Source organism: Notothenia rossii, assembly GCF_949606895.1.
Source record: "Notothenia rossii genome assembly, chromosome: 9".
NCBI classification, from domain to species: Eukaryota; Metazoa; Chordata; class Actinopteri; order Perciformes; family Nototheniidae; genus Notothenia; species Notothenia rossii.
The window spans coordinates 65,589,197-65,602,767 of NC_136907.1; the positions used below are offsets into that span (position 1 = coordinate 65,589,197).

Here is a 13,571-nt window from a genome sequence, read left to right on the forward strand (position 1 = left end):
TTGAAGGTATGATGTAATATAAAGCTGCCATTAGTTGTAGGCAGGTGCACTTACAGGGGGAAAAACTGCAGTTTAGTGTTATCTTTCCAAATATGAAAATATGACATACATTATATTATAATTCAGCTCGCAAGATAATGTGCATGTGTCTTCTGAAAATTGTTACGCTGTTTACTTTTGACATATTACATTGCATTAGTGCAACTAATGCGTAGATTATTGCATTAGTGCAACTAATGCGTAGATTATAGCCTTACTGACAGCAAATATACCATAAAAATAGCCATATTCACAAACAGGAATGTGTTTTTTTGGTGGGCAATTTTGGCAAAATGTAAGAAATGGGTTTTGTTGGGGGCAATTTTGGCAGAATGTAATAAATGTGGTTTGGTCACTCAATCTGGACAGGCATGAAACGCAATACCTTTAAATTATGATTAAGGAAATTGATATCTACAATCTCACACAGTGCAAGAATGTGCACACATTTTTTTCTGAGGTGCAACATTTTTTTATGTATTTGACTCATATCATATTTAACTGTCAAAACCACCCATTCACCTTTGAGCCTATGTTTCTGTTAGAAGCTGATAAAGATGAAGCCAATGAATAAAAAAGGTTATTGCTCCAAAAGCAATCACTCTCACTACCATCAGACAAATTCATCAGAATTTAGTTGTAGAAACGATTGGCCTAATCAGGCAAGATAATAGCCTACCGATACTGTTTCTCCTCTCCCACACACCGTTGACCATGAGGATTCAATGTTTCATGTATCCTGGCAACAACAACTTTTTTTCCCTCTGTGTTTCCCTGTTAAACAAACAGCTCACCAACGCCTAGATCCACACACATTTACACAGTCCAGTGTGCAGCTCACCGTGTATGAGAGCTGCACTCTGGGAATTTCACAGGCACAGGTGATGTTTAACAGATGAGTAGGAAAGTTGGTCTCTGAGGAATCCAATACTTTTAAAATAAACTAAATCACTATCAAAATCAGAAATATGAAAAAGTAGATTTAATCACATGATAATCCCACACAGCAAAGTCAAGGTGGACATTTATTGTATATGATAAAAAAAAACAAGCATTATCTAAAAAATAAACACTTCGTAATAAAAAGCAGTTTTGGACACATATTGTTCCGATTCTGGTAGGATTTCCTCTCAGTCCACTCTTTTGTTCTGAAGACAATAGACTGCACATGCATATTACAGCTCACCGTGGATATAACCTCCTCCTTTCTCCGCCTGTTATCAGCAACTGTGAGCAATCAAACGGAGAGGAACCGCCTCTCGCTGTTAAAGTTATTCCTCCCCTCCGAAGGGTCAAAGTCTGAACGAAACCAACGCCCGACCACGGAGAGTCAAATTGACAAGATTTAACTTCGAGGAGAGGATTAACGGAGTTTATATTTCTGAAGGCGATGGCTACACTGCTGAAATGCAGCATTTGTATTCTGCTGGTGTTCTTCCTGACTGTAAGTAAACAATGTAATAGACACTTTACATTGTTCACATATCCATTATCGGGCGTGTAACGGGTTTAAAACAGGTGTGGCTGTTCTCTGGTGGGATTTTAGCGTTTAGATACATTTGTTCAGGTAGTTAAAGTAAAAAAAACTGCTTTGCTGTTAAAATGCGCTTTCTCCATGGACACTGGTGAACAAAGCTGGGAGTTCACGGAACCGTTATTGTTGATTTCCTACAATAACTAACCATAACTTGGTCTGGCAAATACGGTAGGCTATTGATCAAGACGTTGTCGCACATCGATTACCCTTGATGATTTTTTTACGTACAAGAGCCCTTGAGGCAAATAAGATATTGACTTATTTTAAAAGGATATTACCAAGTCCCTATTATGTTGTGTAAAGTCATGCACATTTTTCCTAAGAGACGATGACACATTATATAGTTAACAAGATGATTGACAGACCATATTTCTGTTGACAATGAAATAATCAATTAGCTGTTAGGATACATCTTGGTGTTTTCTTTAAGAACCCTAATGAGCCTAATCTCTCAAGATAATACATTATTTGTAAGTTAATGCCATATGTGTAAAGGCCAGGAGCAACAATAATATGCAGACTTTTAAAAAATGTATTTTGTACACATTAATCACGTTTTCCCTCCCTGTTTGTTTACCTGCAGCTTGTTTCTGTGTCAGCCGAAGGAAAGGGGCAGGAATTACGCAGACACAAAAGAGAATGGATCATAGCTCCCAGACAGTTGAAGGAGAACCATGATTACACCGGCCTGCAGAGTATTGCTAGAGTGTGTAACCTATTTTGTTATTAATTTCTAAATAATTCTACTAAAACTAAATATCCCAATGAGGTATTTATGATTGTTCAAACATGTTTTCACAGCCCTGCAGCTATTGAATGTAGTCACAGCAACTTTACATGTCTTACAATAATTAACTATTGTCAAGTTGAGTCATGGTATTTCCCACATTAGTTTTACCTCTTGTCACCTTTGTATGCGCTAAGCCTAGTTTAATCTCTGTGTGTGTGACAACAGTATTCCCATGTTCATGAGTCATTATAGGACAAACAATAGGCGCATTCACACCGGAGTACTTTCCCCGTTTAGTTCCGATAGTGCCTGGAATTTTGCGTAAACACAAAAAAGAGTACTTAGTTCCGAGAACTTTTACCCCCATTAGCCGCGTTCACACCGCAGTACTTTTCCCACTTTAGTTCCAATGTAGTTCCGAAATGTCGCGTTCACACCAAAAAGAGCCGGAACTAAAATGAGTTAATGAGAACCTTTTTACCCCCTTTTCCGTCCCCTAGAGAGCAGGGACTTTCGTGGGAGAAAAAGGTTCCTATTTCTGATTGGCTGGGCGGATTGCAAACCACGCCCCGTAAAACTCCCAAAAAGTTTTGTGAAGCCGTCATTTTATTATCCTAGCATTAGCATTATTAGCATTAGCATTAGCCCAGCGCAGAAACCCAGAGAGACTAACTGCAGTGTGAAAGCGCCTATTGTTAGTGCCTGCTAGAGAGGTGGTACTATCCTGGGGAGAAAAAAGTACCAATTTCGATTGGCCGGGCGAGTTGCAAACCACGCCCCGTAAAACTCTGAAAAGTTTTGTGAAGCCGCGATTGTATTTGCTGGTATTAGCATTATTAGCATTACCAACGGAGAGAGAATAACTTATGGCAATACAAAACAAAACATGGGAGCGGTGGAGTGATGAGGAGGTGTCGGTGTTCTGGCGATTTACTCGGAAGTAAAACGCCAGAACTCCCAACTCCGGGGACTTCCGGCCGGGAACTTCAGGTGGCAGTATAGGCCGTGAAGTGGTTTGCGGCCTGCCAGTAAACCCAAAGCAGAAGGAAAAAAAGTGACGTCAGTGGCTTCATTTGCGTAATCTTCCCTCAGGGAATTTATTCCGGTGTGAACGTGATCTGTACTAGTTCCATGGGGGTACTAAGTGCTGGGCACTAAGTACGGCAAAGTACTTGGTGTAAAAGCGGCTAGGAGACAATAGCCGCGTTAGTCACCGGCTGGAAGTCCTGCTTGGACTCCCAGCAGCTTCTACTGAAGCCCTCCAAGTAAATCGTCAGAACGCCGACACCTCCTCAACTCCACCGCTCCCATGTTTTCTTTTGTGTTGCCAAAAGTTAGTCTCTCTGCGTTTGTGTACCAGGCGAATGCTAATAATGCTAATGCGAGGATAATAAAATGGCAGCTCTACAAAATATTTCAGAGTTTTACGGGGCGTGGTTTGCAATTCACCCAGCCAATCCGAACTGGGGCACTTTTTTCCCCCCAGGAGAGTACCACCTCTCAGCAGGCACTAAAAATGGGGGTAAAAGTTCCCGGCACTAAGTACTCTTTTTGGTGTGAACGCGACATAAGGGGTACTAACGGAACTAAACGGGAAAAGTACGGGGAAAAGTACTCCGGTGTGAACGCGCATATGAGTACATCTTTGTCTGATGTTTAGACAAACACTCGCATGTCTTCTAAAGACTGTCTAGTTTCATTAATTAATTCTTAGATCTCTTTACATTTGCTGATCATATGTAAAATCTTAATTAAAAAAAATTAACAAGAAAATGTTTCACAACAGCATATCATAAGGTCTAGATTTCAAGTTAAGGTGGATTCATTTTGTGTTTGTATATTTCTTTTTCAGATTCGATCCGATAAGGAGAACCACACAAGGATAATGTATTATCTATCAGGGCCTGGAGTTGACCAGCCACCTGTTGGTGTATTCGGTGTTGATCGTAACACTGGCTATGTGAAAATCTTTTCTATTCTGGACCGAGAGAAGAACCCCTTTTTTCATGTAAAAGCCCTTAAAAATCCTATTTGTAAAATGTAAAGAGTTTACAGTCATATCAAGTTGTACATTGCGCAAATGGTAAACTAGTTCTAATGTTCTTTTTTATAGTTGAAAGGTGTGGCGAAATACGCTGACGGGACCTTAGCTGAAAAGGATATTGACCTTAACATTACTGTTTTGGATGAAAATGACTGCACACCGATCATCAAAGTACAACAAGTTGGATATGTCAATGAATCGAGCGCAATAGGTAGTCATCTACAGTATTTTTGTAGAGGCAACTTTCTTTAACCTGCACTCAATGATGTGATACTTAATTTATTTCCTTTGGTGATTCCTAGGTACTGTTGTGATGAAAGTAATTGCTACGGATGCTGATCAGAAGAACACAATCCGCTCCAGGATGTTCTACAGTATTGTGGAGCAGAGCAGCTCAGCTGGGATGTTCTTCATCAACTCTCAGACTGGAGAGGTCATGGTTCGACAGGGCAGTCTGGATAGGGAGGTGAGGCTTTTTACTGACTTGAAATTCTTCTTTTGTTGTCTAGCACAAATAATTGTCTTCTATAGAAGAGCTTTCAAGTTGTAAAGCAGTAGTAGGAAATGAATCGTTTGTATCTTTCACCATAAACAAGTTTGAATGAAAACTATAATATTTGACTTGGTGCATTGAATATTTCATCATTTTTTGTAGAGACAAGATACATATACATTGACAATACAAGCTACAGACATGAATGGACAAGCTGGAGGAAACATTGGAAGGGAACAAATTTCGGTCAAAATTCTGGACATAAATGACAATATTCCAACCCTTGAAAAAGAATCGGTAGGTGTGAATAATTTATCAATACATTAATACATTTGATTGTCTTTTCCTAATAATGTTCTAAAGCAACAGTTTGAATGTGTTTTATTTGCAGTATGAAGGGAGTGTGCAGGAGAACAAGGCCAATATGGAAGTGATGAGGGTGAAAGCCCTTGACATGGATCTGATTAACACTGCAAACTGGGAAGCTATGTACACAATCATTTCAGGGAATGAGGCCGGCTATTTCAGTATCACTACTGATTCCAAGACCAATGAAGGAATTATCATGATCAATAAGGTAAGAGAGTAATTTGTAAACAGTTTCATTTGACCTAGTAGGAGTATACTGTACTTAACTATAAAAGATAATCTCACCAACAAACTGTGTAATATCCTCAAATCTGCAGGCTTTGGACTATGAGGAGATTAAGTCGCTTAACTTGGAAGTAGCTGTTTCCAACAAAGCAGCGTACAATTTTGGAAGTGGTTCTGCGGCAGGGGCTGTGGGTTCTGCGACAGGGGCTGGGGGTTCTGCGACAGGGGCTGGGTCTGGATCTGTAGTCTCAAAATCCTACCCCGTTAAAATCAATGTGGTCAATGAGAAGGAAGGCCCCCGATTCCAACCAAGTGTCAAAGTGGTGACTATCTCTGAGGACCAAACTTCCGTCTCCATCAACAAAATCATCGGAAACTATGCTGCTATTGACAGTGATACCCTACAGACAGCCACCAACGTAAGGTATGGCCACAAAGTGAATGACGAACAGATGTAAAGATATCTCTAAATGTGTGTGTTTTACATGAATAGCTTGTTTTTTTGTCCTCACATATATGTTTTTTTGTATAGGTATGCTAAAATCCAAGATGATGACAACTGGTTGATTATTGATAAAGAGACAGCAGATATCCGGTTGAATAAACTGCCTGACCGAGAGTCCGCTTTCTTGATCAATGGGACATATTATGCCAAAATTATATGTATCACCGATGGTTAGTTCTTCAAAATGTAACACTATTCTCCAGTGGTATGTTGCAAATGTAATATTAATCTCTCTTTCCATTGGATTTCAGATAATCCCTCAAAAACAGCCACGGGGACCATAGCAATTCAGGTGGAGGACTTTAATGATCATTGTCCAACACTGATCGCTACAACGCAAACAATGTGCCTCGAGGATAAAGTGATCTACGTCACGGCCGTAGACCAAGACGAATTCCCCAATTCTGCCCCATTTGAGTTCACTGTGATTGGGGGGAGTAGCGACGGGAAATGGACTGTGGAGACTCTTAATGGTAAGATAACGATTACGACTTCTAAAGTAAATATGTAAAACAGGTATTTGGCTTTAGTGTTCTATAGACTTCCAGCTTATGATCATTTCAATGCTGTGTAGTTCTTTGATTTGTTCATTTCCTCTACTAAACAGAAAATTGGCAAGCATTTTTTTTTCTAGTTTTGGGGTATTGTTTTTTTACAGCCATGATAAGTTAATGTCAGTTGTTAAAAAAGGGTCCATCTTTCTTTATAAAGAAATGAATGCATTACTGTAGACACAAGCAAACCCACTCATAGAGTACATTTTAAAATGTGAGTTTCCTTTTTCTCCAGCAACGACATCTATTCTGCGAGACCATGCCAACTTGTGGCCTGGCTCTTACAAAGTGGCAGTGGAGGTCAAAGACCAGCAGGGAAAGTCCTGTGCTGATGTGGAGATGGTGGATGTAGATGTGTGCAGTTGCGGAGACAAAACCAAAACCTGTAGGGAGCGTATTCCAAAGGCAGCCAAGTTTGGAGCTCCCGGTATCCTGCTTATGCTCCTGGGCCTGCTGCTCCTGTTGTGTGAGTATTTCTTGTTTACCCTACTTTCTTTTTCTGGCTGGTTATTTTGATAACAATCATTAACTTTACTCTACAAGTTTTCCATACATAACTAGATAGCGTGGCAGATCAAGAATCTACCATGCATTTCACAATTATTTGTTATGTCTATACATGAGTTAAAGCCCTCTGTTAAAAAGTAAATAAATGATAATTGGTTGGACCTTATTTGAACTTACTACTTTACCTTATAGGAATTTCTGTTGACATGGTGTAAAACGTTTATCTTTCAGTGCTGCCCCTGTTGCTGCTGTTCTGCCTGTGCGGAGGTGCAGCAGCTATTGGAGATTTCAAGGCTATACCATATGATACAAAACAACAGCTCATCTCATATCACACTGAGGGACAAGGAGAAGACAAGGTGCTTTGATTAATATACAATACTTAAACAATGTTTAGATATATTTAGTTTAACAAAATGTGTCAACCAAATTTGCCTAAATGTTGCATCTCTAACAAGATCTCAATTATTTCTTGCAGGAAGTTCCGCTTCTGCTTGCGCCATTGGATCATGGTGGAAGCCATGTGAATATGAAGGACATCAACAGCTTTGAGGATAACATGTACATATCTAGGGTGACTGGTGGAGGAGGTTTAGGCGCTGGTCACACCTTGACATCTGAGACCATGCAGAAGAACATGTACAACCGTTATAATAACGGAATGGACTACGTCGATGGTGGGATGATGACGGGACATGAACATAGTTTCTCTCGTTACGGGGCTGGGGCTGGCGCTGGGGCTGGGGCTGGGGCCTTTGATGGGATGGCTCTGTCCAACCAATACCTGGAGGGGTATTATTTAAGTGTGAGTACATAAAACCCCAGCCCAAAACCTAGAAAATACCATTTAAAATATACAACTTTAAATGTGATTGTTGTTGTTATAACGAAAACTTATTATATGCTTATCTTCTTATTTGCAGAAATACAACCATGCTGCACAACAATCCCAGGGGAAGGACGCTCTGCTGGTCTATAACTATGAGGGTCAGGAGTCCCTGGCGGGTTCTGTAGGTTGCTGCAGCCTTCTTGAGAATGAAGATGACCTTGCATTCCTCAATGACCTTGGGCCTAAATTTAAAACCCTGGCTGAGGTTTGTCATGGGTCAACCTTTGTGAGCAAGTCAGTGGATGCAGGGGTTTATGTCTCTCCACCCAGACCAGTTTCTCCTGTCTGGCCCTCCCCCTCCACCCACACACATGTCAGCACTCACTCAGAAACAATCAGGGACAGGGACCACGTCAACATCAACACTCTCAACACTTCTAATTTAGCGTCTGAATCCTCCACTTTTGTGCAGGAGGAGCGAGTCACTGACATAGCCCAGGGTTCAGCATCTGTTCCCACTGTACATGTCCAAGACAAGATAATGATTCCCAGTCAGACGATGCTCATACAGCAGCCCACTATGTACTATGCCGCCGCGCCCATGTATGTAGTTGAGTCCAATCCCCAAATGGTGCTTGTGACAGGGGGAACCCACGGGGCAGTGGGTCAAGTAGGACAAGTTGGGTTAGGTCAGGGGCTGATGCAAGTTGGAGGTCTACAAGGCTCTCAGGGTATGGTCCTTGTGGATAGACAAGTAGGAATGGGTGGAATGGCAGGGCAAGTAGTACAAGGCATTTCACAAGGAACTCTCTCCAGGTCCGGACAAATGTTGGTGGTGGAGAATGCGTCCTCAGGTGGAGTGCAAGGAGCACACATAGCCCAGGGCTTTCTTCAGACAGGATATGGGTCTGCAGGGCAGGGTGTGGACGTCAGAGGGCAAGGTGTGCAGTTTCAAACTCAGAGATTTTCTTCAAATTCTCACGGCTCTACAGGGTCCAATGAGGAGACTGCTCTGAAAGCCACACCCAAAACAAAGGGAAGCCAGAAAGTGGTTGTGCAACGTAAGAAGATCTCAGTCACTGAGAGAAATATTGAATCGAATACAAGAGCTTAAAGCAGCCAATATTTAATTTGAGCATATCCACTAATTTCATGCTTCTTTTAAAATATACTCCAGTACATTTTAGTAAACTGAACTATACCGGGGTATATGTACATACAGATGGACAAATTGTGGCAAATCTGATAAAATAATAGTTTATTCTACTTGACCAAAAGTACAATACTGTATGTCCTCATCTAGTGATAACAGTGCTGCTCAGTATAGCTAACTTGACTACTTGACAGTGTTAGCTATACAATACATTTGTCCATACTAAAACTATTAAAATGATATTTGTTGTTGCCAAAAAGTGGATTGATTTATTGTATGCTATCTGCTCAAATTAGGCTCTGTCAATATTAGTGTAAAGTATAGAATTTGGCAAACCCTCTGACATTTGGAGGCTCTGTCTTCACTTCTGTACTTTCAACCCGGCAGAGGAAAAACCTTGGCAAGTGTGATAACTCTCTTAACTTGGTCCCAACAATGACCATTTAGGCACCAAAGAACAGCCATAAACGCAATGTGTATATTTCAGGTGCAAAACTAAATAGCTTCAGGGCAGCAACAGCCAAGTATATACAATGGAGCAGTGTTTAACCTATCTCCTATTGCAGTTAAATGTCAATTCCCTGGTTTATGCTCCTTAAGTCTCACAAGGTTATTATGTAGGATGCAGATATTTCGTTTTTAAAATCCAAATATCTCAGCATCTGACAAAAAGTTATGTACAGTAATTGGTACAGTTATACTATGATTACTATGTACTGTGGGACAGTTCAAATCTAAACTGTTTAACTTATTCTTGAGTATAACAAGACAGAAAGTTCATAGAATCCTAAACTTTAGTCACTTACTGGAAGTTGAAATGACTATAATTAAACCGTAAGTTGTTAGCATTTAGCGGTACAACTACTGAGAGAGGGACTAAGGCAGAGGTAAAGCAAAGTTTTGTAGCTACTGTAATTTTGCATGTTTCTATATATGCTTTGAACTCTAGATTCCGTTCTCTAAGATCTGTATTTTGATTATGTGTTGTAATTCTAAAGTAGCTAAAATGCTATAGTTACATGTTGTAATAGTTTAGCTTTAGCCATGCCTGATGCGTCGCTGACCTTTTACAAATTGTTGAAGTTAGTTTTACTGACTAATCTACCAATACTATATGGGTGGCCTCTGTTTGGGAGATACATAAGGCTGTCTTGATTGTAGACCGGAGAAAAGTGTGTGCATGATGAATTGACTGAGTAGACTGTTTTTAACATTAGACAACACACAGAAGTCAACACAGACTATAAACCAAAGAGAATACTGCACAGATTCTCTATGTTATCGTTGCACTATTTGTATGATTTCTACAGAGCATGTGGTTTTTCTAAATTGTAAAGACTGAAAAGATTTTAGTGCCAAATCTTCACAAAAATAATGTGTACAATAGCTGATGGACCTATTTTATCAAATGTATATTGTGCCACACTTACTTAACTAAGACAGGCTTTTGATTGTTTAATGTGTTGTTGTGTGCTGTTGACAGGGTGTTGGGTGTGTACAGTAGATAGGTAAAATGGATGAGCTTGCCAAGCACTGAAAACATTTGGTTAAATGACGCTGTTTGATATTGCTGTTCTTGCTATAGATTTACAAATACCATAGATGCTGTAGTTTCGTCAAAGCAGTATTGGTCATGATAATGAGGATGTTTCTTCTTTTTTTAAGTTTTGCACCTTCTGTCGTAATAAAATTGAATTAAAAAAAGCCATTGTATTGACCTGTTTGTGTGTGTGTGTTGTAACAAGTGCATGGAAACTGCACATTACATTACTCGGTGCCTTAGTTAAGGGACATTATTTTACTTTTGAAATGTTCCCGTCATTAAGCTTTTAACAGGAAAGGCATCATTAATACACATTGAGTTTGGATTTTCACCCGCTAAAAACACTCAAACAGAATTGTAAAGTCCTCTTTCTAAAAGTTTTTGAAAAATATATATAAATGCTACATTTTTAAATTGCTCATCTTTATGTATATATGACACATTTGCAGTCATCTTTTATACCTAAACCACAAAACGTTGTAAAATGCTTCATTGAGGGGGGGTTTCAAGAGAATATTCAAGCTCTTCCAAGTAGACAATTGGCATGCCTACATATGTAGAACAAATACAACTGGTTTCTTTGTAGCTGACCAAAAAGGATTCAGTCATGCTTAACATAAACAAAGAAGGGAAAGTAGAAAAGCAGGTCTCCTATCATGGATTTGTATCCAGGTCATTAACAATGCAGGTAGTCTGAAAATGGCTAAGAGTTGATTTAAATAAGATTTGGCTGCATGAAAGGCCTGCGTGTAGTTTTCGTCTTTTAACCAGAGCTGTGAGAGGTTTTAATTTAAATTGTAATACGTTTTTATGTCAGTTAACCAGTCATGCTTTCAACAGATGGGCGTATGGTATTGGTTAGATGGTGCACAAGCTGCATACTGTCACTAAGGTGTGTATCCTTGTTGGCAAATGTAAAGTATAAGATACAGCAGGAAAGAGTTTTCCGTTGAGTTGGGAAAAGTTAACAATGTATCTTTTCAGGTTGCCTATTAAAGAGTAAAAACTATCCTAAAGGGACTTCTGTTTGTTCAGACAGTTTAACACTCATACGTGCATATTTTTATTTGTGTGTATTTGATCTGTAAGCTTGTAATAAATCAGTGCGGTAACTCAGTTCTACCTAACAAATATCTTTCTCTTTTTCTCTGCAAGTTTGGGATCATTTAATTCAATTCCATATTTATTTTATTGCGCCTCATTTTCCCCCCAAAAATGTGTTACTTCTAGTCTATTTTTTCACATATAAGACCCATTATGATAAAAAAAATTCCCTTGGGTCCAGGGCAAACAATTGTAAGTACTCAGTTTCGTGTTTTTCTTGGTTTTGCTAAAGCCATCAGTCATTTTAAGCTGTTTCACCACATGTCAAATGGAACATTCTTGCTTTCACAGACATTACTGGGGTGAGGAGGGACGTAACATTTTTGTTTTGAAAACCTCAAACCCCTTGGAGAGTATTTCAACAGCCAGCTTCTACTCTAACTTTTTGAAAGGCAAAGTATCTTGCCATGATTCCAAGCGTCGTATCAGCAAGTTTCATCATGTCACTTTCATCGTGTGCATTTCAAGAATGTTATGACGTGTTTTGACATCACTCTGAATCTTTTGAAACAATTTATTTGTTTACTGTCACTATGGGATCCTCCCTGGTTGCTTGGAATGAAGATTTCAAAAATAATGTTACATTGGCTTTGGCACTATTAGGCAATTCAAATGAAGCAAGACTCTCTCTAGTAAAATGTTAAGCCGTATAACTCTCCACTTTATATACTGCAAAATGGATCTGATATGAGGTTGCTAATCGATGTTCCTTTAACATTCCAGGACATTAAAGGATAAGGCTAGGGAATTCTATATATTTATAATTCCCGACAAATCCCAAAAAGACAAAAGCTATAATGCAGTTGTCCTTTAATACTTAACATAGCACATTCCTTCGATGTTTAAACAGCTGATTCTGTTGTACTGGCACCCCATATACTGGCCAAATTAGGTGGTTTTGCACAACTAAATCTTGAAAAGGGATGAAGAAAAAACAGGTTGAAAAGCAGGAGTTGTGCGAAAAAAGTGGCAAAAATGTATTTCGGGAATATCAATAAAACTTACATATTCTGAAGCAAAAATACCCTAAGCAAATCAAAACAGCAACCTCACAATAATCTGCCAACACCCTTCCTTTCTAAGATGAATAACATTTCACCTTCTCAGCCACACCTCACTGCCCGTGTTAGGACAGGGTGAGCTGAACTTAGTAAGCATCCAAAATAGTAATAAAGTAATGAACCCACCATAAATACAAGATATTTAAGTTACTTCTGACATCATAATTCATTTTTGGCAATCAGTACATACAGATGAAAATGTTATCAACTGAAGAACTACGTGACTGATCCTCTCTATAACAGGTTACTGATCCTCCATACAACAGGAAATTATGGGGAAACATGTATGGACTTTTCTTCTGTATTGCATCATCCCAGTCAAGCAAACTGATCATTAAAAGTATTAACACTGTTAATGTTGGGGAACAGGAAGCAGGTGGAAAGGCAACCTTTTCTCAATCACACATATTTTCCTCAATCTTTAAAAAGTTATTTTCTCAAAAAGCTAGGCTCTGTACTGTTCACTGCACTAAGGCTGTTTATGTGAACTCATTGCCCAGGTTTATTGTTATGATAGAGCAGGTCATCTGGTCTTTGCAGTTTATTGATGGGTTTTTAATAGTTTCTGGACAACAATTGTTGTCTTTGGCACAAATTAATAATCTACAGGCAGATATAGATAAACATATAATACTTTATAGTACGTGTAGCATTAGATTGTGTGCTGGTTTTAAGTTTAATGGTATTTATTGACAAATAAAAAATATAGAATACCATCATCCCTTAAGAAAATGACGTTATACAGAGTTTTATGGTTAAAATATCAAACATTATAACACGAAACACCTAAAACGAGGAAATATTTAGCAATAAATGCAGAGGCAAGCTTGCCCTTATTTTTGCACCTGTGTAAATATTAAATAAAAAGAATACAAGTA

General features: G+C 39.1%; 1 protein-coding gene across 1 annotated transcript; it reads left to right on the forward strand.

The window, feature by feature from the left end:
• The first annotated feature begins 1,282 nt into the window (after positions 1-1,282).
• Positions 1,283-10,702, forward strand: LOC307018983 (desmoglein-2-like protein). The gene is made up of 14 exons (XM_079649570.1): positions 1,283-1,483; positions 2,160-2,282; positions 4,159-4,314; positions 4,420-4,561; positions 4,653-4,816; positions 5,006-5,140; positions 5,235-5,420; positions 5,530-5,861; positions 5,970-6,112; positions 6,194-6,415; positions 6,732-6,962; positions 7,235-7,362; positions 7,482-7,808; positions 7,927-10,702. The coding sequence occupies exons 1-14, from the start codon at positions 1,430-1,432 to the stop codon at positions 8,944-8,946; spliced, it is 3,363 nt and encodes a 1,120-aa protein (XP_079505696.1). The 5' UTR covers positions 1,283-1,429; the 3' UTR covers positions 8,947-10,702.
• Positions 10,703-13,571: the final 2,869 nt, after the last annotated feature.

Bases quoted from the DNA above. Each gene is read 5' to 3' on its own strand.
- LOC307018983 (XM_079649570.1), top strand. From the start codon at position 1,430: ATGGCTACACTGCTGAAATGCAGCATTTGTATTCTGCTGGTGTTCTTC. The intron at 1,484-2,159 runs GTAAGTAAACAA...GTTTACCTGCAG, and splicing joins TGCTGGTGTTCTTCCTGACT to CTTGTTTCTGTGTCAGCCGA. The intron at 5,862-5,969 runs GTATGGCCACAA...TTTTTTGTATAG, and splicing joins CAGACAGCCACCAACGTAAG to GTATGCTAAAATCCAAGATG.